At 52.8% G+C, this 20,290-nt stretch overlaps 8 protein-coding genes across 8 annotated transcripts; 3 read left to right on the top strand and 5 right to left on the bottom strand.

The window, feature by feature from the left end:
• Nucleotide 1: 1 nt before the first annotated feature.
• On the top strand, nt 2-709 carry BDZ99DRAFT_541687 (uncharacterized protein; the record flags this gene model as incomplete). The annotated part of the gene is made up of 1 exon (XM_033726744.1): nt 2-709. The coding sequence occupies exon 1, from the start codon at nt 170-172 to the stop codon at nt 707-709; it is 540 nt and encodes a 179-aa protein (XP_033582764.1). The 5' UTR covers nt 2-169.
• A 376-nt stretch (nt 710-1,085) lies between these two features.
• Nucleotides 1,086-2,169, bottom strand: BDZ99DRAFT_122544 (uncharacterized protein). Its single transcript, XM_033712537.1, has one exon. The coding sequence runs from the start codon at nt 2,155-2,157 to the stop codon at nt 1,378-1,380; it is 780 nt and encodes a 259-aa protein (XP_033582763.1). The 5' UTR covers nt 2,158-2,169; the 3' UTR covers nt 1,086-1,377.
• A 1,494-nt stretch (nt 2,170-3,663) lies between these two features.
• BDZ99DRAFT_471125 (zinc-binding oxidoreductase-like protein ToxD) lies at nt 3,664-4,802 on the bottom strand (the record flags this gene model as incomplete). Its single annotated transcript, XM_033721706.1, has 3 exons — nt 3,664-4,349; nt 4,410-4,621; nt 4,681-4,802. 3 exons carry the CDS (start codon nt 4,800-4,802, stop codon nt 3,664-3,666), a joined length of 1,020 nt encoding a protein of 339 aa, XP_033582762.1.
• An 810-nt stretch (nt 4,803-5,612) lies between these two features.
• On the bottom strand, nt 5,613-7,177 carry BDZ99DRAFT_375652 (uncharacterized protein; the record flags this gene model as incomplete). The annotated part of the gene is made up of 2 exons (XM_033714990.1): nt 5,613-6,787; nt 6,844-7,177. The coding sequence occupies 2 exons, from the start codon at nt 7,175-7,177 to the stop codon at nt 5,613-5,615; spliced, it is 1,509 nt and encodes a 502-aa protein (XP_033582761.1).
• A 4,102-nt stretch (nt 7,178-11,279) lies between these two features.
• BDZ99DRAFT_565725 (uncharacterized protein) lies at nt 11,280-11,636 on the top strand (the record flags this gene model as incomplete). Its single annotated transcript, XM_033727509.1, has 1 exon — nt 11,280-11,636. The coding sequence occupies one exon, from the start codon at nt 11,280-11,282 to the stop codon at nt 11,634-11,636; it is 357 nt and encodes a 118-aa protein (XP_033582760.1).
• Nucleotides 11,637-12,764: 1,128 nt separating this feature from the next.
• On the top strand, nt 12,765-14,155 carry BDZ99DRAFT_457750 (uncharacterized protein). Its single transcript, XM_033718757.1, has one exon. The coding sequence runs from the start codon at nt 13,151-13,153 to the stop codon at nt 13,943-13,945; it is 795 nt and encodes a 264-aa protein (XP_033582759.1). The 5' UTR covers nt 12,765-13,150; the 3' UTR covers nt 13,946-14,155.
• A 2,519-nt stretch (nt 14,156-16,674) lies between these two features.
• Nucleotides 16,675-17,800, bottom strand: BDZ99DRAFT_505478 (uncharacterized protein; the record flags this gene model as incomplete). The annotated part of the gene is made up of 2 exons (XM_033724112.1): nt 16,675-17,281; nt 17,394-17,800. The coding sequence occupies 2 exons, from the start codon at nt 17,798-17,800 to the stop codon at nt 16,675-16,677; spliced, it is 1,014 nt and encodes a 337-aa protein (XP_033582758.1).
• Nucleotides 17,801-18,530: 730 nt separating this feature from the next.
• Nucleotides 18,531-20,287, bottom strand: BDZ99DRAFT_514437 (TolB, C-terminal domain-containing protein; the record flags this gene model as incomplete). The annotated part of the gene is made up of 3 exons (XM_033724875.1): nt 18,531-19,328; nt 19,381-20,204; nt 20,263-20,287. The coding sequence occupies 3 exons, from the start codon at nt 20,285-20,287 to the stop codon at nt 18,531-18,533; spliced, it is 1,647 nt and encodes a 548-aa protein (XP_033582757.1).
• Nucleotides 20,288-20,290: the final 3 nt, after the last annotated feature.

Genomic DNA, 20,290 nt, shown 5'->3' with positions numbered 1-20,290 from the left:
GCGCGAACCTAAAAAACCTTAACCCCGCGCTCGCTCCTCCTTCACCTTCTGCAGGCAAAACATCACCCACATCTCATCAAACACCTCTACTCGCCACACTCCATACCTGCGAATATCGCTCAAACCATACACGAAGCGCCCATCGCATCTCCCCCTCACGCGCACCACAATGACCATCTTCACGCCCCCCAGCCCAACCGCCTGGACCCTCCGCCTCAAGCACCACCGCACAACGCTCCTCTTCCACACCGACCCCCTCCAAACCTTCGCGACCCTGAAAACCCAACTCCTCACTGCGCTGCGCGAAACCTCGCCTGACGACGCTCTCGACGGCATCCCCCTCCCATCCTCTCCATCCGAGATTATCCTCGCACGGCCGGTGGATATCAACGATCTAAGCAAGGGCTTCGTGACGGGCGAGTGGGAGCGGGACGGGCTCGGCGACGAGGGAATGGAGGATGTGGATGAGAGCGGGGAAGGGAAGAAGGGGAAGGGGAGGCCGAAGAAGGCGACGCAGGTGGCGGGGGACTGTCCAAAGGGCGCGAAGAATGTTAAAGATGGGGGGGTGTTGGCGTTTTCGTGGGGGAAGGAGAGGGAGAGGCGGGAGGGGAAGGGGAAGGGGAAGATGGCCGTGGATGAGGACGGGGAGGTGCAGGAGGAGTGGGATGTTGTGCTGCCGAGTTATGAGGATATGTATGGGGATGCTTAGGGGGGGTTGGTGCTGGGCACAATTATGACGGATTACAGGCTTGAGGTGTCACGGGTATGGGTGCCACGCTGGTGCTTCTGTAGAGGCGTTCTATGCTTATTGTAATTAGCTCGGAGTATTGGGTACATTGGAATGGCGCTTCCATAGGACTGGGCTTCGTAAGAGATTTGAGCTACGCGCATTGTTCGATCACCGCCGGACGCCGCTACCTAAAGTGTTTTACTAGTGGATTAGTGGGTTGGTGGAGCTTAAGAGGTTTAAGAATGATTCCGTCTTACCTCGAGGGCGATTCATATCTCCTTCAAAAGTTCCATATCGCACTCGATCACAAGCAGTAGCAATTGAATGGGTAAAGATTGGTGCCCTGGTATTGATGCCCCGACTAAGAAGAAAGCTTTTCCATCCGATAACCCCTTCATGAATATGTCCATTTCAAATCAAATATTTCCAGTCTGTGGAAGAAGACTTCCAGCACTTTTCCATCTCGTTGGCGCCAGAAAGCATGAGAATGCCAATAAGCATCTTGAAAGGCTTGATACCTGCATGACCGAATGGGAAATGCCTAGTAGTGAACAGCCAGGTCAGAAAGAAAGAGAAGCAAACAACGCCTCCTTTCCCAAAGAAAATTCCGGAATAAGATATGTAGCCATGTTTTGTAGTCCAGCCGGTCATGCATCACTTTCCTCATCCGAACCGACAGAGAAAGGGAGGTCCTGCGCTCCTGGTCTTGCACCTCCTGATGGCAGAGATCTGGGATCGTTCGTACAGCTCGGAGGATTGGCTCTAGAACTACCTGCAAGAAGAGTTGATAGAGTTGTCGCGCTTGAGTTTACTGAAGCAACACGGGGTTGGGGATTGGCATCGTTGGTTTGGACCTCAAGCAAGTCAAGACCTTTGGCGATGTAGTTTTCCGGTCGCGTGCACGGGTCGTCTTTGATTTTCTCCTTCCCAAGCGCTCTGCGGGTCAAGTCGCCCAAGAACTGCTTCGGCACACTTGCCTCGGTGTTAGAGTCAATTTGGGTAGCGTCACCATTGAAGACGTATTGATCTACGACCAACCGTCGAAGAGCTCCTGCCGGTGGCGAACAAGCATAGATCTGCTTGATTTGGGCGTTGCTGAACAAAGTCCTCCGCTTGTCGCTGTATCTGCACATTTCTTGAATGGTGCAAGTCATCAGTCCTGTAGCTTGGAGGTCCTTCCCTAGTAGGTATACCTTCAGGAGTGGGTCGTAATGATCTGGACCTTCTGGAAATGCTATGTAGAACCTTCCCTGGTACGCCCATTGCATGAACATGTTGAAGGCCGAAGCCCTCCACTCTGGACGCTTGAACTCTTTAGCATCGGGGTTCATAAGGCACATCTGCTGAATTGTTGCGCTGCGGTGCATTGCAATGCCTTTATGCAACGTAAACTCTTCCATCGTCTGGTCGTCTGAGCCGCTGACCATGATCGTGATTGTGTCTTTGAAAGCGTTACTTCATGAATCTTTGTTAGCATGCATTCGAAAGCAACGAAGGATTGGAACATTGAAGTACCTCAGCCAGTTCGAAGGCGTAGCCCTCGGGTGGCGATCTCGCTCGTTAGCCGTCGCCCTTCTTGGGGCGGATCTCTTCGGGTTCGGATGCGAGACGTCCTTGCGGACCCCGCTGTTGGATGCCATCTCATATGATTTTTGAGGAGTACTTAGACTTAGACGCTGGAGCCGGTGAGAGAGATTGAGGAGAAGAGATGGAGTGAAGAGGTTGGACCTCTAAAGGTAGCCAATTGGAGGAAGATCAGAGGACAAGTGAAATGGTTAGTATGAGGTACTGTCGAAGAAGCCAATGTTGAAGTGAGTAGTGTTGAACTTGAGAGGAAGACTGTCCGCGGGCGCTTCACCGACTGACCTCTTTGAGCTATTGATGATGGAGGAATGGTGGGGAGGTGAGAGTAAGGATGAGCGCTAGCTAGCTTGTAGATGGGCAGGTGAAGTTATCCACGACTGGTGCTCTTACACAGGATTGCTCTGCATCAGGTGATAAAGACCTGGATTAGGACCAGTCAACTGTACACACCTGTTCATCACTGTCTGAGATGCTTTGGTGCAGCATTAGTAATCCGGATGAGATGCAAAAGCCTGGAGAGTGCGAATTTGAGCGGATTCAAACGCTTCTGATCGACATATGTCGCTGTTGTTGGGGGTGCTCCAGAACCACATCATAAATCAGGAGGAGATGATAAGACGGCGTACCTGAATCTGTGTCCTTGTGCGTGAGAGGTAGTCAGCTGAAAATGGGCAGAACAAGGGCTGGAAGTGGGCGCAGATCAGGCCATTTCTATACGGTACCATAAGTTTGGGCACCCCAATTTGCCACTGTATAAAGTACACCTATGGGCTTTTCAAATTCCAAATAAAATGTGAAGATCGATGCAGTTGAAACTAAGCTACCTTTTGAAGGGCAGAACATCTGCTAGCAGGACCACTCCTCACGGTGGTGTCGAAGAAGCAAGGTGGAATCCGTGCAGTGGAATATCCGTGTGTCCGAATTTGTGACCTAGTGCTGTTGCTTGAACATAAGTCTGTGCACACCTGCTCGCCATTGTCTGAGGTCATTTGGTGCATTATGAACAATCCAGATGAGATGTAAAAGTCTAGAGAGTGCGAATTTGAATATATTCAAACGCTTAACATATTACTGGAATCTAGAAAGGCGACGCGGGAAGTGGTGTTACTGAGGCAGGCTTAGAAATATATATTGAGAACGGTAGGAGAGGATAGGGAAGAGGATGGGAGTGGAAGGGTTGAGTTCAGCGGAGCAGTTCAATCAAAAGAAGCGACGCCAAAGAAAGTGGACTCTTAATGATATCTCTAAGTAAGATTGGGAGAAAGTTGGCTGTGCTGAGCATTAGAGCAGAGCGGTCAGCTACCTGCCTCTGTTGACCGGTCCCAACAAACTCCAATCGCTAGTCACGACTATAGAGAAGACTTGACACCCTCTGTCTCTGCAACCCTGAAGACATATTTGACAGCTGACGCCTTGCCAGCCTTCAGATTCTTCAGAGCTTGCTCCACACCACCAAGCCCGCCCGGCACGACCTCCGTTGGATGGCCAGTGAACCATCCCTCGTGAAATCCACGGGCCAAGTACCTGAAAAATATGAATGCGAAACCTGCATCTTCCTTATGAGCAGATCCGACGCTCGTCAAGACTTGCTTCACTGTCTTAGGTATCTCTGGATACTCTTTGCCCGGCAGGACGAGCGTGATGGCGCCATGGGGATCCAGTACCTTAGTGATGTTCACGTAGCTCCCCTTTTCAGACACGGCATCGAAAGCATAGCTGACTTTCGAGCCTTTCAAGGCTTCTTTGATGCCAGAAACGACAGCGTCATCGCCGTTTCGATAGTCGACGATCGTGTCTCCTTTGCTGCGGTCGATCAACGTTTCCACATACTTTGAGCCACCTCCCGCCACCACGATAAGAGGGTGTATGTTTGCATGACTTGCGATCTTCAGCGCAAATGCTCCGACTGCGGAAGAACCCCCGTAGACTATAAGAGGGATCGGCTCCTTGGTCGCCAGCCAAGGCTCTGGGAGACCAAGTCGGATATGCAGACCGATTGCTGCCGTCATGGCGGCCAAGGGCACAGTTGCTGCCTCTACACACGCATTCTAGTCAGCACTTCTTCTTAATTTTGCGAAGTGGTACTCAGTCCTACCTTCGAAGGAAATCTTCTTCGGGATATGGAATGTTGTATGTTGCCACCCTAGAGCATATTCGGCGTAGCTTCCTCCAGGCGTGTGCATTTCGTGAAAGGAAGCCACACGGTCTCCAGGCTTGAATTCGTACACATTCTCTCCGACGGAGTGGACTATTCCAGCGATGTCGTCGCCAGTGTTCGCGCTTGTGTTCGTCCAATCGCCCATCTTCCTAAATTTGAATCAGCTTGGCAATGCTGTCGGTAACTGCAGAAAGACGCGACTCCATACCAGTCCTTGGGGTTAGAGCCGCTGACGACGACTTGGATAACGAGTTGGTCGGGACCAGGCTCCGGGATGGGACTGTCGATGATCTCGACCGTGGGCCCTGGGTGTACAATGGCGTCCTTCATACTGAGATAGGATTCGTTGGTTTGGAGTAGGGGAGAGGAGTGAAGAAGCGAGCAAGCCCTTGTATAGCTTTCTAAAGTTTTTACTTGCTATCATGTGATGGCGTCATTGTATTTCAAATGCACCCCGGGGAGGGAAAGGGCGGCGGGGTAATTAGGACCTTTCCTTTCGAGTCGCCAGGGTGATGTGGAGTACTTCGTACGAACCGACCAGCCGAAGCCTAGCACTAACAAGCTAACTCCGTTACATGGACCCAAACTCCATGGATACGGATGTCAACAAAATCATACGCCAGGTGACGTCTGCAGAAAAGCTAGGCAAAGCTTCTTTAGGAATACGCTTGAGGACAGATGGTAGGTATCGACTCGGCCTGCGCCGTTTGATCTCAGCTCCGCGAATTAACGTTCACATCACATACCGACAAATGGTCCCATATAACGGAACAAATCTTCTGGGGCGTCCCTCCTCTACCTACCTCCGCTACTTCAAAACGCTTCATACACACAAATCCATCACACCAACCAGACTCAGTCCAAAGCTAATGCAACAACCGGAATCAGCAAGCGAGGGTATCGGTATGCACAAGATAGAATAGAACGTCGCAAGCAAGAAAGCGGTCTCTTCTAGGGCATCAACCCGTCACAATAAAGAGCTCTCGCACATCAATACGTATCCACATCCAAGGACCAAGAAGGAAAAAACGGAAATCCCCCTCTTCATTCGCTTCAGACCAGAGTCAAGAAACTCGTAGCCGGCATTTTGGCAATCGACTGAAAGACTACTTCGTCATTACACTTGTACACGCCACCGCTTTATGTGCTGTACACGGGCGCCTTCATCAATATACTCTTGCCGCGGATTTGTACGGCGAAACCGACAGCCAATCGCACCCTGGGTGGGATCTGCTCCTCCTTCGGTCCGTTGGAGCTTCCAGGAGGCTGCTGGGAGAGGCTCACTTGGCTGCTTCCCGCGCCGCCAGCTGTCGGCTGCTGCTTTCCAAGCTGAGCTGGAGGAGCTGGGCCCTTCTTGGGATTACCCATCAGGCTGCCGAACATGCCTCGCTTGCCCCTGTTGTCGCCGAGATCCTTGTTGTTGATGTTACCCTGGCCTTGCTGACCTTGAGCCTGTGCTGCTTGCGTCTCTTGCTCCGTCACCGATGAAGTGGCAGAGTCGCGGAGGTCAGACGCCGTGCTCTTGAGCGATGCTTTGTCTGCATCGGCGTTTGGATCGTGAATGGGGTTTGTCAGAGCGGGAATTCCCGTTTCCATTTTCATGAAATCAGGCACAAGGCCGTGGCCCGGGTGGAAGTACTCGATGTGAACTTCTCGGCTCTCCAATGGAACATGCTGGGCTATGTTTATAGCGAGCTCGACAATCATGGGAATACCCCCCGCGAGATCTGGTGGAGCAGGATCTTGGAGATACATTTGTACAGTAGCGATAAGCTTCTCGTTCAGCTGGTCGGTGAGACGTTGTCGGTTTGTAGCACATTGGGGGGCACGAAGAGTCTCCGCGAGGCCTTCGAGAGTGGCTAATCGCCAATTGATAACCTTAGTAACGAGGGCGTCTTCCTCTTCGCCGGATTGTGACGCGGGAGCAAATTTCCGGATATTGAGTTGAATCATTTTCAGTTGGGTGGAAAGCCCAGGCTCAAGGTCTGGGTGGAATACTCGCTCAAAAATTTCATCAACCAGCCAAGACGAGATGAAAGCACGTCCGACAGCAGTCATTTCTTGTTTCCCTGTTTCGACCGCGGTTTTGTTGACCACGGGTTGCAGCCATTGCGGGATTGCTTTCCAATCCTTGCGAATTGCGAAAGACAGCTGAGCAATAAGACCGTCCAGCCGATTGAAACGCGTAGAATACTCGGAATCGTCCCATGACGTACGAGAGAGCGACAGACGTTGATGTGCAAGGGTGTTCTGGAGCTGATGCACTTGGGTCTGCTGTTCAAAGAAGTACCGCTTCACCTTCTGGTATTTCTCACCTATCATACCACAGTCAGCATGGACAAAAGGGGATCAGGGTCTGCACTATACTTACGGAGAACTTCATGTTCTTTAATCAATTGCTGCACCTCTTCATCCGTCATATCATTAGGGGCACGGGGAGGTGGTGTTGCCCTGCCTACATCTATTTCTTGGCCTGGCTGTCCTGGCTTGGCCGCTCCCCGATATGGTTGTCCTTGAGAGCCTGCGGGTACAACGTTAGCTCCAAACGATTGTAGCCCTGGTGTTGGTGGCTGTGGTTGACCCTGACCTTGCTGCGGTGGTTGAACGAGGGATGATTCGCGAGACGGCGCGCCCGGCAAATTCTGCTGGTTCCCCTCACCCTTTCGCAAGGTGTTTCGGTTCGAAGGAGGGCCGGGAGGTGGCATCGTGCTACCTTGTTGAGGAGGATTATTTGCGGCGTTCTCAGAGACTTGCGGCTGCTGACCCTGCTGACCGTCGTAAGCTTGATATTGTGGGCCAAGCGGAGACGGTGGTGCGAATTGCTGCTGGGACGGAGGACGCAGTTGTTGAATGTGCGGGCTGTCTCCCTGCTGAGGGTCTTGCTGCTGGACAATCTGGGGTAGTTGATGAACAGCCTGAGGTTGATGAATTTCTTGTTGGTGCGGTGGGGGTTGCGGTGTTGACAGTGACTGTCCGCGTTGGAGCTGCGGCAAGTCTTGCGGAGTTGACTGCAGCGAGCTTGGCGTCGATATCTGTTGTTGATACTGGACGTTCCCTGGCTGGCCCGGTCCTAATTGCTGTTGCTGCTGTTGCTGGTGGTAGAATATTTGTTGTGCGAGATCCTGTTGCTGCAAGTTGTTGGCGGGATGGGGACTAGTGGTGGGATTGAAGGCCTGGTATTGGTGAGGATGCTGGCCTGCGTCTGCTGTCTGCTGAGGTTGTTGATAGGGTTGGTACTGCGGAGGTTGTTGGTGTCCGCTGTGTTGTTCCGGGCTGTAGTGGTCAGCCCCGCCCTGCGTGTGGTAGCTTGTCTCGGTATTGACCCTAGCAAGTGGGGGCCGATATTGTTCCTGGTGCTGGTTGGGCGCGAATTGCTGGTGATAGCCTTCCTTTGGAGGAACGAGGGGGTGGGGCGACGGCTGGTCGTCTTGCTGCAGGAATGGATCCAGGTTGGACTCGTCTTCTTCTTCTGAGGTGGGCAGATGCGGACTGGACCCTTCTTGTCGCTGCCACTGCTGTCCTTGAAGCCGTTGGGGGTCGTTTGGCTGGCTCTGGAACTTGTCCGTGGGACTCGGCTCACTCTTCCTGACCGAGACGCGTCGGCCAATTCCACCGCTGTTCTTGGACGAGTTCGAGCGGGCGGGGTCCTCGTCCTTGTGCGAGTGACCTAGGCCGAGACGGCTGCGGAGAGACCTCTTCGGCTCCTGCACGTAGAGCACTGGGGAGTTTGTAGGCGGGGCCTGCTGGTACGAGTATCGCGGGTCCTGAGCGCGCTCGGCGTGGTTATTTGGAGGCGACTGCTGGTCAGCGGCGAGGACGGGTGGGTTGGCAGGAGGGCGCTCCAGGGACAGGTTGGACGAATGGCGGTGGCTCTGCGTGCGCGCTGGCGCAGTGGGGAAGACCTGGCGATAGGGGCCCTGGGGGCCTTGCTGTACTTGAGGGCCCTGAGGCGACTGTTGTTGCTGCTGCTGCTGCTGCTGCTGCTGCTGCTGCTGCTGCTGCTGCTGTTGCTGCTGCTGCTGGAGCTGCTGGTCGTCGGGCTGAGGATATCGCTGCGCGGCGGCGTCGTGGTTCACTGCTGCGCGCTGCTCAGCCTCATACAGCGTCGACGGGGGCCGGGTCGCGGGCTTACCAGAGGGCAGCGCGGTGGAATGGTCGGACGAGCTGCCTACGGACGAGTGCGAGCGATTCGACTTGGACCAGGGCGCAGAGAATTTGGGAGTCGGCATCGCAGTGTTGAAGGGCCAGGAGCTTCGTCGCAGAGAAAAGCTTACAGCTTGACGAGTCGGGAGGCGGGGCGGAGGAGCTGAGGGCAGACACCCAGCTAAGAATAACGATGCGATCGCCCGGGGGCCTGAGGGTGCCGGTCAGAGTGGACTCAAGCCGCGGGCGCCCCTTTGGTGCCTGTGTGCGGCGGCATATGTAGCAATTGAGACGCGACTGAGGATACGGAGGATGCAACAGCGTGGAGTCTCCATCGCCATGTCTCCCCGGCCGCACGTGAGGGCGAGCCAGGCTGACTGCCAGCAGCTCCCCGAGCCGCACCGTCCAGGAGCCTTCCACCTTCCAAGACCATCGCGATACCCTGCAAAGGGACGAGAGAGGAGTGGGCCCCGCGAACTGCAGGTGCCGGATGGAGGGCGGTGGCAGTGCACCGCGTGGTGGGCTATTCTTGCATGCGCGCAGAACCGCTCACTATTCACGACACGACTCAGACAGACTTGCCAGTTGCAGCCTCGACCACTTCTCACACTCCCATGCCCCACTTCGTATCGCGCAGTCCAGCTTCTCGAGCCGGATAGGGAGGCACAGGTGTAATCTGGCTCGCGATCCACCGCCTTCAGCCTCGCGCATGCCAGCCCGGAGCAGCCAGGTGGCCGTCCAGACATGTTAGACATTGCCAGTCTCCTCCCTAGCCTCGTTGATGCTTGCCGCAGCCCTGGCAGCCAGCAGTCCTGGCATCAATTGAGACAGCCTGAGTTGGGAACTGATACCCGCAAGCGTCGTTGAGAAATCGGCTTTGCTGGATCGGAGATTCTTACATGAGAGTATTTTCTCAGCTTCATCTATTTTTGGATCGCCAAAAGCATCCAGGGACGCCGCTAGCCGCAAGAGAACGGCGTGCATACTGCTCACTACATGATTGAAGGGTTTTCTCCTCGTCCTTGTCCAGAAGCTCACCCAACACCACCGCCTGCTGTAGTGGTTGCGCACATTGGGGAAAAGCAATATATCGAACCACTCTAGAACTATATACGATCTGCCTGCAGAGCCGACATGTGCGACCTCAGCCTTGCATCCGCCGTATCTGGGATGCCATCCTGCAGCATCAAGACTCCTCGCACCCTAAACTCTCGACTGGGTCCTTCCGTCCTTAACAGGTACAGACCTACACATGTGCTCAAGATTGCCCTTGGAAACATACTTCGAAGCGTCGACGAAAGCTCCTCGTAAGCAATTCACATTTAGGTATCTCATTGTCGCGCCAGCATCAAAAGCTCGGAGCTCATTCAAACCTCGGGAGTAAGCTCGCATAGATCAGAGCCAAAGTAGAACAAGATTGGGCTAGCGCAAACTCATAGTGAATCCCTCAGGCTAATAGTCATCTTTTTTCGTCTTTCGTTCCTTCCTCTCACTTCTTTCGCCATATTTCATCACGTGTTTTTCTCCTGTCCACAAATTATCTTTTCGAATTCTCTTACCATTTCTTCCGGCAGACACGTTCAATAGAGATCTTGTGGAGTTAGAAGGGTTCTACACGAGGTATGCGCCGGCTTCAGTCCCTGAGGTTAGCAAGCTTAGAGCTCTCGCTGAAGGGCGAAGCCTCCTCGCACCACTTCCTTTTCCCTTTTTTGGCGGCCATCTCTGAATCAATGCTCTTCCAGCCTGGTTTGAACACCTCTTATTAGAACTGCGCCGGGGAAATTCGCGATCGCGGTTTGCGCAGCATGACTCACGCCTCCGAAGGCTTTCGTACAGCATCGACACCCTCTTGAAAGTCTTGCGCAAATACTCCCTCGGAGGCAGAGAAGTAGGCGGCTGCGGCACGTATCTTCGCTGGCTCCACATTGACCCGCTTCGCAGGTATCGGTGCCGACATCGGCTTCAACACGCCTTAGACCACATCCTATAGTCATCGACGATGTCTGTGACTACACAGCCGAGTTGACAGAGGTCATTTGGGCTGCAGACTGATCAGGCGGTAATGGAGAGAGAGACTTGCAGTCTTCGAATGACCTGCATTGAGCTTTCTTCGCGAAGCACGGACGCAAGTGTCAAGGAAGAGCCCCGTTTGCCTTAGGCCTAGCCTCATTGACGCCTTACAAGCGACTGGTCTCTTGCCCCGTGACATGGAAGCACAGCCGCCTGGAACAGTTTGGTCGAACTCCAAGCGACGATATCTGTCCAGAGAGCAGCAGACAGCGCAAAGCCACACTTGGCATGTGTGGCACATGGCGCTAATTCCGGAAAATGACTATTTCCGGCGGACTCCCCAGGATATTTGGAATCGATTGGACAAAGAGTGCGTAGAGAGAGGCCGCGTGGAGAAGGTTTGGTGTTCTGGTTCCTGAATCTGCCCGACTTCGCCACACGGGGGCGCACGGACCTGCTCGATCCAGTCACACCTCATCAACACGTTGTGGCTATGACTCACTGCATCAAAGTGTGCGTTCTGACTGTTTCCCATGGCGTGATTGCTCCTATAAAGACTGCCGGTAGGTGCCTTTCCGTACGTCCCTCACATTCAGTTGTCTTGTCTTCGCCGTCGGCGACGACTTTCTCGCTCTCCTACACCATTTCATCATCATGGGCCAAAGACGAAACCGGAAGCGGACCAGGAGTCGGCCGCGTCACCGAGACGCCGGCAAAGCACGCTCACTACACTCCCGCATGAACTCTCTCGATACCAGCTCATCTTATTCCTCATCTTCTCAATTGTTTTTCCAGCCTACCGTAATTCCTCTTACGGGCCGACCGGCAGACCACTGGCATCAAACGTATACAGCATGGCAGGACCGCCTCTGTCAGCAGGAGGCCTCTTTGGAAGTTCAACGGCTTCGCTTTTTCGGAGGCGAGGCCGGTGATGAAGTAAGCCTCTTCGAACCTATGTTGAAGGTGGTCACGGATCTCTTCGATGGTCACACCGACTACGTCGATCCGTGACAGGCCCCCACCCCTTCATTACGTTCCCACTTCACTCCACTCCCCACTCTTTGCCCTGCTGGCGGAATGCAAGACGACACCCATCTCTGAGCGAGCCAAGCTTATGACTTTGCGCGTCTTACGCAGGTTGATGCTCCGTCTCTGCGACTCTCGACGACTGCTGGCGCTGGGCACCTGTCCATAGCAATACATCACTCTCCTTCGCTTCACACCCGGCCGGCGCGCACGTGCAAGCATCTCCGATTCGTTTGAAGTGGTGACGTCGCCGTGGTTTGGATTCACATCCTCTATCTTCACACTTTTGGTGACTCTGGAGCCATGTCGAAGGCGTGGGAGAAACAGGGCAAGGACTCGTAGCAGTGAAGGCACTGTGCTCTCGGCTCGGCTGGGTCGAGAAATGCGGTGTCGGATCGGTCCAGTAGGTCCAACCCTAGGACTTCGGCTTTGCGCATGTGTGGAGGATAAAAGGGCAAAACTTGTGTCGCGGCGGCTTGATGCACACACGGCGTGGACCTCTTGCTCGAGCTGATCACTCGTAGCTGGGCCTTGTTGTGTTTGAGCGTCGCCGTCTTTTGGAAAGGGAGAGGGCATGCGCAACGGGTGGAGGAGTCAGCCAACTTAACCTCACCCATCTTTTTCCTCAACGGGCTGTTTACAGCAATTTTTTCCGGGGGACGATTCCAAGACTTGCATGTCGAAAGTTATCTTGAAGGGGTTCTATTTGTGATAGTTTTGTTCCTTTATATACCCCATACTTGTCAACAATCTAGCTTTCGAACTTTAAACCTTATAATGAATTCGTGAAGGGCAATATGTTGAAACATGTGCTATTGCTGACATGCTGGCAGTTATTTCAAGCTAGCCTTCGTGACTGCCTCCACGCTGTCAGGGTGGCCTACAGTAGCTTCATATCTCCAGAGGGGGGGTGCAGCGATTCAGGAGCAAGAATCCGGTGGTGAAATTTGAGGCTCGTCATCGCCGTTAGTTAACTAGTTAGTTAGGGGTGCCCCATTACTTATATAAGCCACCACGTGACTGTATTTTCTCGGACTAGCGAGGATCTCACGCCGTGATCGATCGATCCTACAACCTTGGAAGGCACGCGTTTCCGCGTCACCGCACCTGCCACCCGCATTCCACCACCACCACCGTGCTCTCACAACACCGACCCATCCTCTACGTACGAAGTACAACTTGGTCGCCCTACCTAGTCGTTCGTTCGTAGCACCGTCTGCTGCAGCATTCGTCTGTCGCTCGCTGGAAGACTTCGTAGCCTTTCTCATTGTTCTTCACAATGAGAATCACAATCAACCAATCCCAGGAACACCCCTCCCTTCACAACGTGCAGTAACAAAACACCGAAGTCGAAGGCTTAAAAACACGAAGGCTTTCTAGTTCACTCCCAATATCCGCGTCTGCTGTTCCAAACTCACCACGTACTCACCTTTTACAAGCCTCCCAACACAAATACGAACCGATCTCACCCACCCTCAGCTCCAAGTTCCACAAACAACATGTCAGCAAGTGCACCTTTCGGTGCGCCGCGCCCATCAGGGGAGTGCAACCAGCCAGAGATACTAGCAGTCCGCTTCTCATTCGGTCAGCGACCTGACACACCTTCGAACGGTGTTTCGCCAGCCTCGTGGGGCAACCCGGACAACGAATTCCCTACCTACAACGCTCGACTCAATACCACCGACCTCCAACGCGAGTCCTTCCGGCAGCGCCGCTTCAAGGGCTGCAATCTGACCCTCTACCACCGCCTAGAGTGTGGTCATCGAGTCCGGACAAACCTAGTTGAAGACTGCAAGTCGAATTGTTTGGAATCTGTGCCGGGCCAGCCGTTCTACTGCCAAGATTGCGTCAATGTTCAGAACGACAAAGTATGGAAGGAAACTCAAGCGCAACACGACGCCGCATATCCGCCCATCAGCCACATGTCCATAGAGCAGTACAACCAGTGGTACGATGAAGACCGCCAGCTGCGAATCGTCCATTCCGCGAACCTCGCCACATACGTCACACAACTCAGGGCGCAGTGCATAGAGACAGAGAGTTGTGGTGGCCCAGACTTGACGCCCGAGGACCTAGAATTAGCTGCTGGACTCGATACACTGGGTCTGTCCGCGCAATCATCTCACCAGGAGCTCTCCAACTTCTCAGCCCAGCAACAGCGGAACCTCCCTGGAGACACTGCAGAACAGCTACACTGGGCGTTTGGACAGCTCTCCTGCGGCCAAGAGACCTCACACCCAAATCAAGCGCTGAAATGGGTACAGACGGTGCGAGAAGATGATGAGGAGCTTTGAAAGGCTTTCCAGATATCCGAAAATTATACGGTTTTTCGATGATCGTTAAGCGCTGTTTGTCATGCTGCTGTTCAGCGTCTCTCAATAAATTTATGTATTCTATGTGCAAGTAGCATCTCTACTAGTTTCCTAGCTTAGGAAATAATCTGAGCTGATTTCTATTGATACCCAACAATAAAATCCAAATATTCTTCATTCTTTCCTATCCGCTATAGTTTAGGACATTTGAGCTGGTGAAATTAGCCTGTGCCATATTCTTTTATTTAACTGAAAGGGTTCATAAGCCCAATACTTCACGTGCCCATGATTCTCCCTTTCATCTAGAGTCAGTTTCTACCCTTATTGCCAGTGGCTACGCTGCGTATCACGTGAGCGCTACCTGAGTCTTATATCATTTCACTTGCTTGTCTCAATACTAACCTCCTACTTTCTCCTCCTCATATTATACCACTATTTCTAGCCTTTCCTGGGCTGGATATCCACTTCTTCCGCCCAAAGCGTCGACTCCGAAGATTGTTACATCGGCTACGAGCCTGGGGATCAGTGCAGAATCTCAGCTATAGGTTGTCTCCTAAGTGAGGTGAGGGAAGATCGTGGCTGGTTGAAAGCTTCCTGACAGGTATCGGATTATAATGCTAATGGGGTTATTTGAAGCCGTTGGGCGCCTGCAATGATGAGAAGCTCTAGGCTACCTAAGAAGATCCTAGGTGAGGATAATCTGGGAGGAGACTCTTTGGAAAGCCAAAGGCAAACACACACGATCTTAGCGGTTCGGCGTCGAAGTCTGAGACCGTCAGGCCCGTTTTGAGCGCTGGATCGTCGGAAAAGTATCACCCACCCAAGGCCAAGCTTGGCTACTCGGCGCACCACGATCGATACATTGAGTTCAGTGAGGATGACGGTCTTTCATTCTACAGAGACAACCAGTCTAAGCAGAAGCGACAAAGAACGAGTCACAAGAATGGCACCGGGGAAGGAACACCTGCTACGGGGATTGCTGAGCTGAAGGAAAAGCTCACTGAGAAGTTGAAGAGGATCCACGAGCTTGAGGCAACTGTGGAGGGGAACGAGAAGACCATTGATGAACAGGCCAAGAGTATCGACTCTCAGGCGAAGAAAATTGACGAGCTCGAGACGGAAGTGGACAATTCAGCCAATTCCGCCGCTCGTAGTGGTGATGCCTCGAACAAGAGCAAACTCTCAACCCCTTCAGCGGAGAGCAGTGGCCCAGGACTGTTGGACGAAGTCGAATCGAAACTTCAGGAGTGCCTAACAGCCCACTGCGATTCCAAGAAACTTATCAAGTCGCAAGAGAAGGAAATCGACCGCTTGAAAGAGCTACTTCAGAATACCGTCGGCGGAGTCATCAAGCAAACGAATATCACGTCCATCCGATGCCGTCAGATTCTCGAACTTTTTCGCAAGAGAGGCACAGAGCAGATCAATGGCTCGATAGAGGACTTTCTTAAGAGTCCACTTCTCTCGTGTGATCCTACGAAGATGACCAGAGCAGTCACCAACACAGAGAAGGCGATGGTGAGACTTGTCGAACTCCAACTCGAAGAACTATACGCCAACGCCCGTAGGCTTTCAGGCCATCCCTATGAGGAGCCTTCGCTTCCCGAGGGCCTCGAGCTGAACATCTCCGAAGATCTCGCGAGTTACAACTACTTCCGACCATTTTTCTAGTGAATGGTAGGCGATCGGGAGCTTAGTGAAGTTTTTGCGGCATGGCCTTTGGAGGTACTATCGATCGAACGACAAGGCGTTTTACGGGAGAGCTGGGTTCTGTCCCACCTCAGGGGTAAACTTTTCAGCAAGTGATGTTCTCGAGCGATTCTGATCAGACGAGGTGCTGATGAGCGGTTCGCTTTCAAAGGAAACACTTTCATGTCCTTACAACCCAACTTGGTTGCCTGGTCATTGACCCAGAATGCAGACGAACTGGCCTCGTGTATAGTGTCATATGATTTAATCGGATCGGAAGAGTCACCACTCATAACAATAGATTCAAACTCACTACATTTATGGAATAGGCGCTATCACATCCGATAGGGTTGACACACTTCAACTTTGACGAATGACTCCCGAACCATGCAAATAAATCTTTCAATAGCAATAGACTATAGTACTCTACTATTCAGTATTGCTGCTGCGAAGCGTACATTAGCTTCCGTTGAACTCGATCGAACCTTTCCTTCCAAATCTGATCATTTTATGCTCTTTAGGTCTCTAACGCTAGAACGAGCTTTTTCAAACATACATGTCGCTACACGGGGTACTCAAACGCTTGGAAGAATATCCAGACATAACCCCAGAGTTCGTCACGTCGTGAATCAAGCCGCCGGCTGGACAACTGCTATATGCTCGTGTTGTGAGTTCCCTTCCAGCTTCTTAGCCCCAGGATGGCGCTTTCTGAAGTGTTCCAACAGGCTGTGAAAACGAGGACGGGGTGTAATTGGGTTCAAATCGTGTACTACATGGTCTTCTAGAGTACCGGTCTCAGAAGCGTTCAGCACTGGTTGCAATCCTCCATTATGCGATGCACACTTATGGTATAATGTGAAGTTTTTGACGCCGGCATTCAGGCTGCCCTTTCAAGTGGCTTGTCTGTACTGGCCTGACATCGTCTGAAGTGCTCCACTAGGCTAGGATATAGCAGTGGATAAAGTGGGAGTGTATTCACATAACCCCTCCCATCGCCAGCCCCCTCATTCCACTCCAACCTTTCAGCACGCCGATTTCGTCCGCGTAAGCAAACCCACTCTCCACGGCAGCGAATTATAGTTCCCACTCGCACTCGGACTGACCCCCTGATACAAATACCTCAGATTGCACGGACTAGTAGCCATCGTCTGATTCGCGTCCGTCCTCACCATCTTTCCATGCCTAATGCTCTGCGTCCACGCCGTCCCCGAAAAAGCAACATTATCAGCCCTCGCAAACGGATTCGCCTCGGTGTTCGCAAGCCTAGTCCACGGGCCGGCGAGACTACCCGCCGTCCACAAGCGGAAGTAGCGCTTCCCGTCGCTGCTGATGGCTTCGACGACGAGGAGATACGTGGCGCCGCCGACGCTGTACACGTTCGATGCCTCGAAAAGGGCGTTCTTGGAGTCGGACAGAGCGACGACGGGCTCGTTCATGCCGTTGGGGAAGCTGCTGAGGGAGGTCTGCGAGCGGTACAGGTGGCCATTGTCGTCGCTGCTGAAGAGGTGGCAGTTGGAGGCGTCGCAGATCACCCACATGTCGACCCAGTAGCCGCTGCCGATGTTGGCGGAGACGGTGCTGGGGGTGCCGCTGTAGAAGTGCTTCGGGGAGCTCCACCCGGAAGGGTTGCTGATGTCTTTGTTGATGGAGTAGGCGGCCTTGTTGTCTTAATATACTAGGCTATTCCGTGTTAGACTTGTGTACTTGCCGGTTGTATGGGTATGTTGGTCTTATGACTTACTACCAGAGGCCCTGCGGTTCAAAGCAAAAGACCTGGGGAGCAGCGCGGTATCCAGAGCTAATCGGGGTCTGGTCGAGGTAGTTGAAAGTGGCAGAGTCTGCTTGAGAGAAGTCCGTGAAGCTCAGGTAGACTAGATTATAGCCTGAAGACTGAGCGGTGCTGGCAAAGACGTGATATTGGCCGTTGTAGTAGACGATAGAAGGGTCTTTGATTCCTGCGATGTTGCGGCTATCGCTCTTTGGGCCGATGAGCACTCCACTCGAGCTCCACCTGAAGCTGCTGGGTGGACTGCCCGTTTGCCTCGCCGTCAAGGCATCGACTGAACCGGAAATGGGTTCATCAGGTACCAATAAAGGGCCGGCGAAGGCAGCAGCAATCGCTGTCGCAAGGAGAATGAGTGATCGCATCTTTCCAGGACTTTTGAAGCATTCAAACTATGAGCTTAGTAGCTTTTATATATAGAATCATGGACGGCTAAAAGCGAAGCTCCAACGGATACCCGGCTAAATGAAACATTTCAAGACGGTAGTACAGAATGATGAAAGCTTGATAGCGGAAAGATCGTTACTAAAAGTGGGGGAAAGTTCTTATGCGGTACCTAGGAGGAAGTCCGGAGAGCATGAGGAGAATCCGAGATTAATCATCCCTTGACCAAAAGACTGCATTAATCGCGGATAGTCCTTCCAAGTCCAGTATAAGAAAGTATGTTTGGGATTAATTTGGCGAATAGAGTTCTTTGCTTGGCTAGGCTGTTTCAAACTAGATGGCTCAATATATTCTAGTCCGCCAATTAGCTACTTGCCGACTAACGGCATCACAAACCAGCACAGTTCTTGATATGACGTACCTCTCAGCAGTGTTCAGTAGCAGGATGCCTTGTATATGAAGTGGGAATTCAACCCCCTCTGGTCTGAGGCTGCCCCGAAAGCTACCAGGATTGCCAAAGCTGTCGCTTCACAGCCTTTGACAACGTAATAGAAGACCCTCAAGCTATGACAAGTAAGTCTAAATAAGCTTTGAAGGAAGCATGAGTACTTACTTGGCAAATTACAATTCCGGGCTTACGGATAGGGTATCTTAAACACTGCCAGCTACCCAGACACGCCAAAAACACGCCCAACCTCATATAGTGAAAACTCAGAACATCTCGTCTAGCCCTGAATCATCCATATCCCCACCTCTCCTCTTCTTTTCTCGGAAGGTATCCTCCAACCTCCCTGTATCATCATCATCGTCGTTCTCGTAATTACTCATCATATCATCCAGTCTCGGTATCGGCGTTCGCCCGGTAAGGATGTCGTATAGCGAGTCCTCGCTATCATCGTCTCCAGTGGGCGTGCTGTCCCTTTCGTCTCTATCACGTTCGAACCGTAGAATCGAGTCTCGACCATTAGGCCACAAAAGAACGTAGCCTTGAGCGTGCCCAAACACTATTGTCGGTTTCTTATTTGTAGGAGTAATGAGCCACCGGGCCTCTAGCCGGGCTGGAGCAGTTCCTGCAGGTTTCTGGAGCCCTATGGTGATGATTTCTGGCCCATCGCTGGACGCGGACCAGATATATACTATCGGGTCGTCTTGTATGCATTGAATGAGCAAGAGATCTGGTATTGTAGGATGCCAGAGGAGTTGCCTGACAGGTGCATGTTGAATTATGACGGTTTTGGGGGCGAGTTGGCTGAGATCCCATATCCAGACTGTTGTGGGCGTGGAGTCATCCCGAGTAGCAATCAATGTACCATCAGCATTAGATGTTGTTAACGATATTCCGAGCTTAGGTGCAGGGTCGTTGGGTGGCGAGGCAACCTTGGGAGGGGAGACGGGTTGCGCTGTGACAGAATAGCTTCGTGAAGAGAGGGCGGAAACCATTTCAGTCCAGACGGTACCAGTACTTATTTGGATGGTAGGCGTGTGGTCGAGGAAAACAACCGGTGAAAACTATTGTCATCAGTCGCCGAGAACTCCAGATTTCATGAGAAGTCGAACATACCGTCTTTGTACTTAGTAGCGTAACCCTCTTATCCCATCCTGCGATTGCTAAATACTTCCCATCAGGCGTCCACTCCACACTCCTTATTCCCAACCCACAGATATCTCCCTCCGCCGTCTCCCCGCCATACATCCTATACAGATGCCCGTCTGCGGTATACACAAACACCTTGTACCCCGCGCTCGCAGCATCCCAAATCACAAACCACCTTCCATCCGGACTCCACTTAATCCCCTGCGCATCCACGCTCGGCACCGCAACCGTCTTGATCACAAAATACGTCTTAGGCGCATGCAGCGTAACCACATCCTGACCAGCAGGCCTGCTCAACAGCGCCAAAACACCCACACCCCCCTCTTCTCCCCCAGGCGTCGGCCTCGTCCCACACCCTCTCCATCCCACGAACTTGGGGTCCTTGATTTCTACGCTCCGCCCCGTTTTGAGACACCACACCGTGACCTTGGCCCCGAAATCGTTCCACAGCAGCACCTCTTCCCCGTCTCGCCCAAACTCAGCGTGCACGATCTTTCCCATGCCTCCACTGCCGTTGCTGATTAGCGCACTCCATTTCTCGTCACTCAAGTCCCAGACGCGCGCGCCGTCGTCGTCGGCGAGCAGCACGCGGCGCGAGATTGTGGAGGTGTTCCTGCCATTGCGAGGGGCGATGGGGACCCAGCGGATAAGGGCGCCACGCGGGTTGAAGTCGGTAGGGAGGGTAATGCTGCGGACGACGTTGAGCGAGGTGGTGCAGCGGATTTGGAGGCGGGCGCCGTTGAGGGAGGCGATGTGGAGGGAGTCGGGAGAGGGGACGGGGTGGTTGGTTGCTGGATTGGACAGGTTAGTATTTAGGCGCACGGGGAATGGGACGGGGAGAGGACTAACTTTTGAATTGCTGTGTCGTTTCCATTGC

The sequence above is a fragment of the Mytilinidion resinicola genome (genome assembly GCF_010093595.1).
Source record: "Mytilinidion resinicola strain CBS 304.34 unplaced genomic scaffold BDZ99scaffold_2, whole genome shotgun sequence".
In the NCBI taxonomy this organism is placed as follows: domain Eukaryota; kingdom Fungi; phylum Ascomycota; class Dothideomycetes; order Mytilinidiales; family Mytilinidiaceae; genus Mytilinidion; species Mytilinidion resinicola.
The sequence above is the reverse complement of the archived record's forward strand: the minus strand, read 5'-3'. Positions and strand labels throughout refer to the sequence as shown.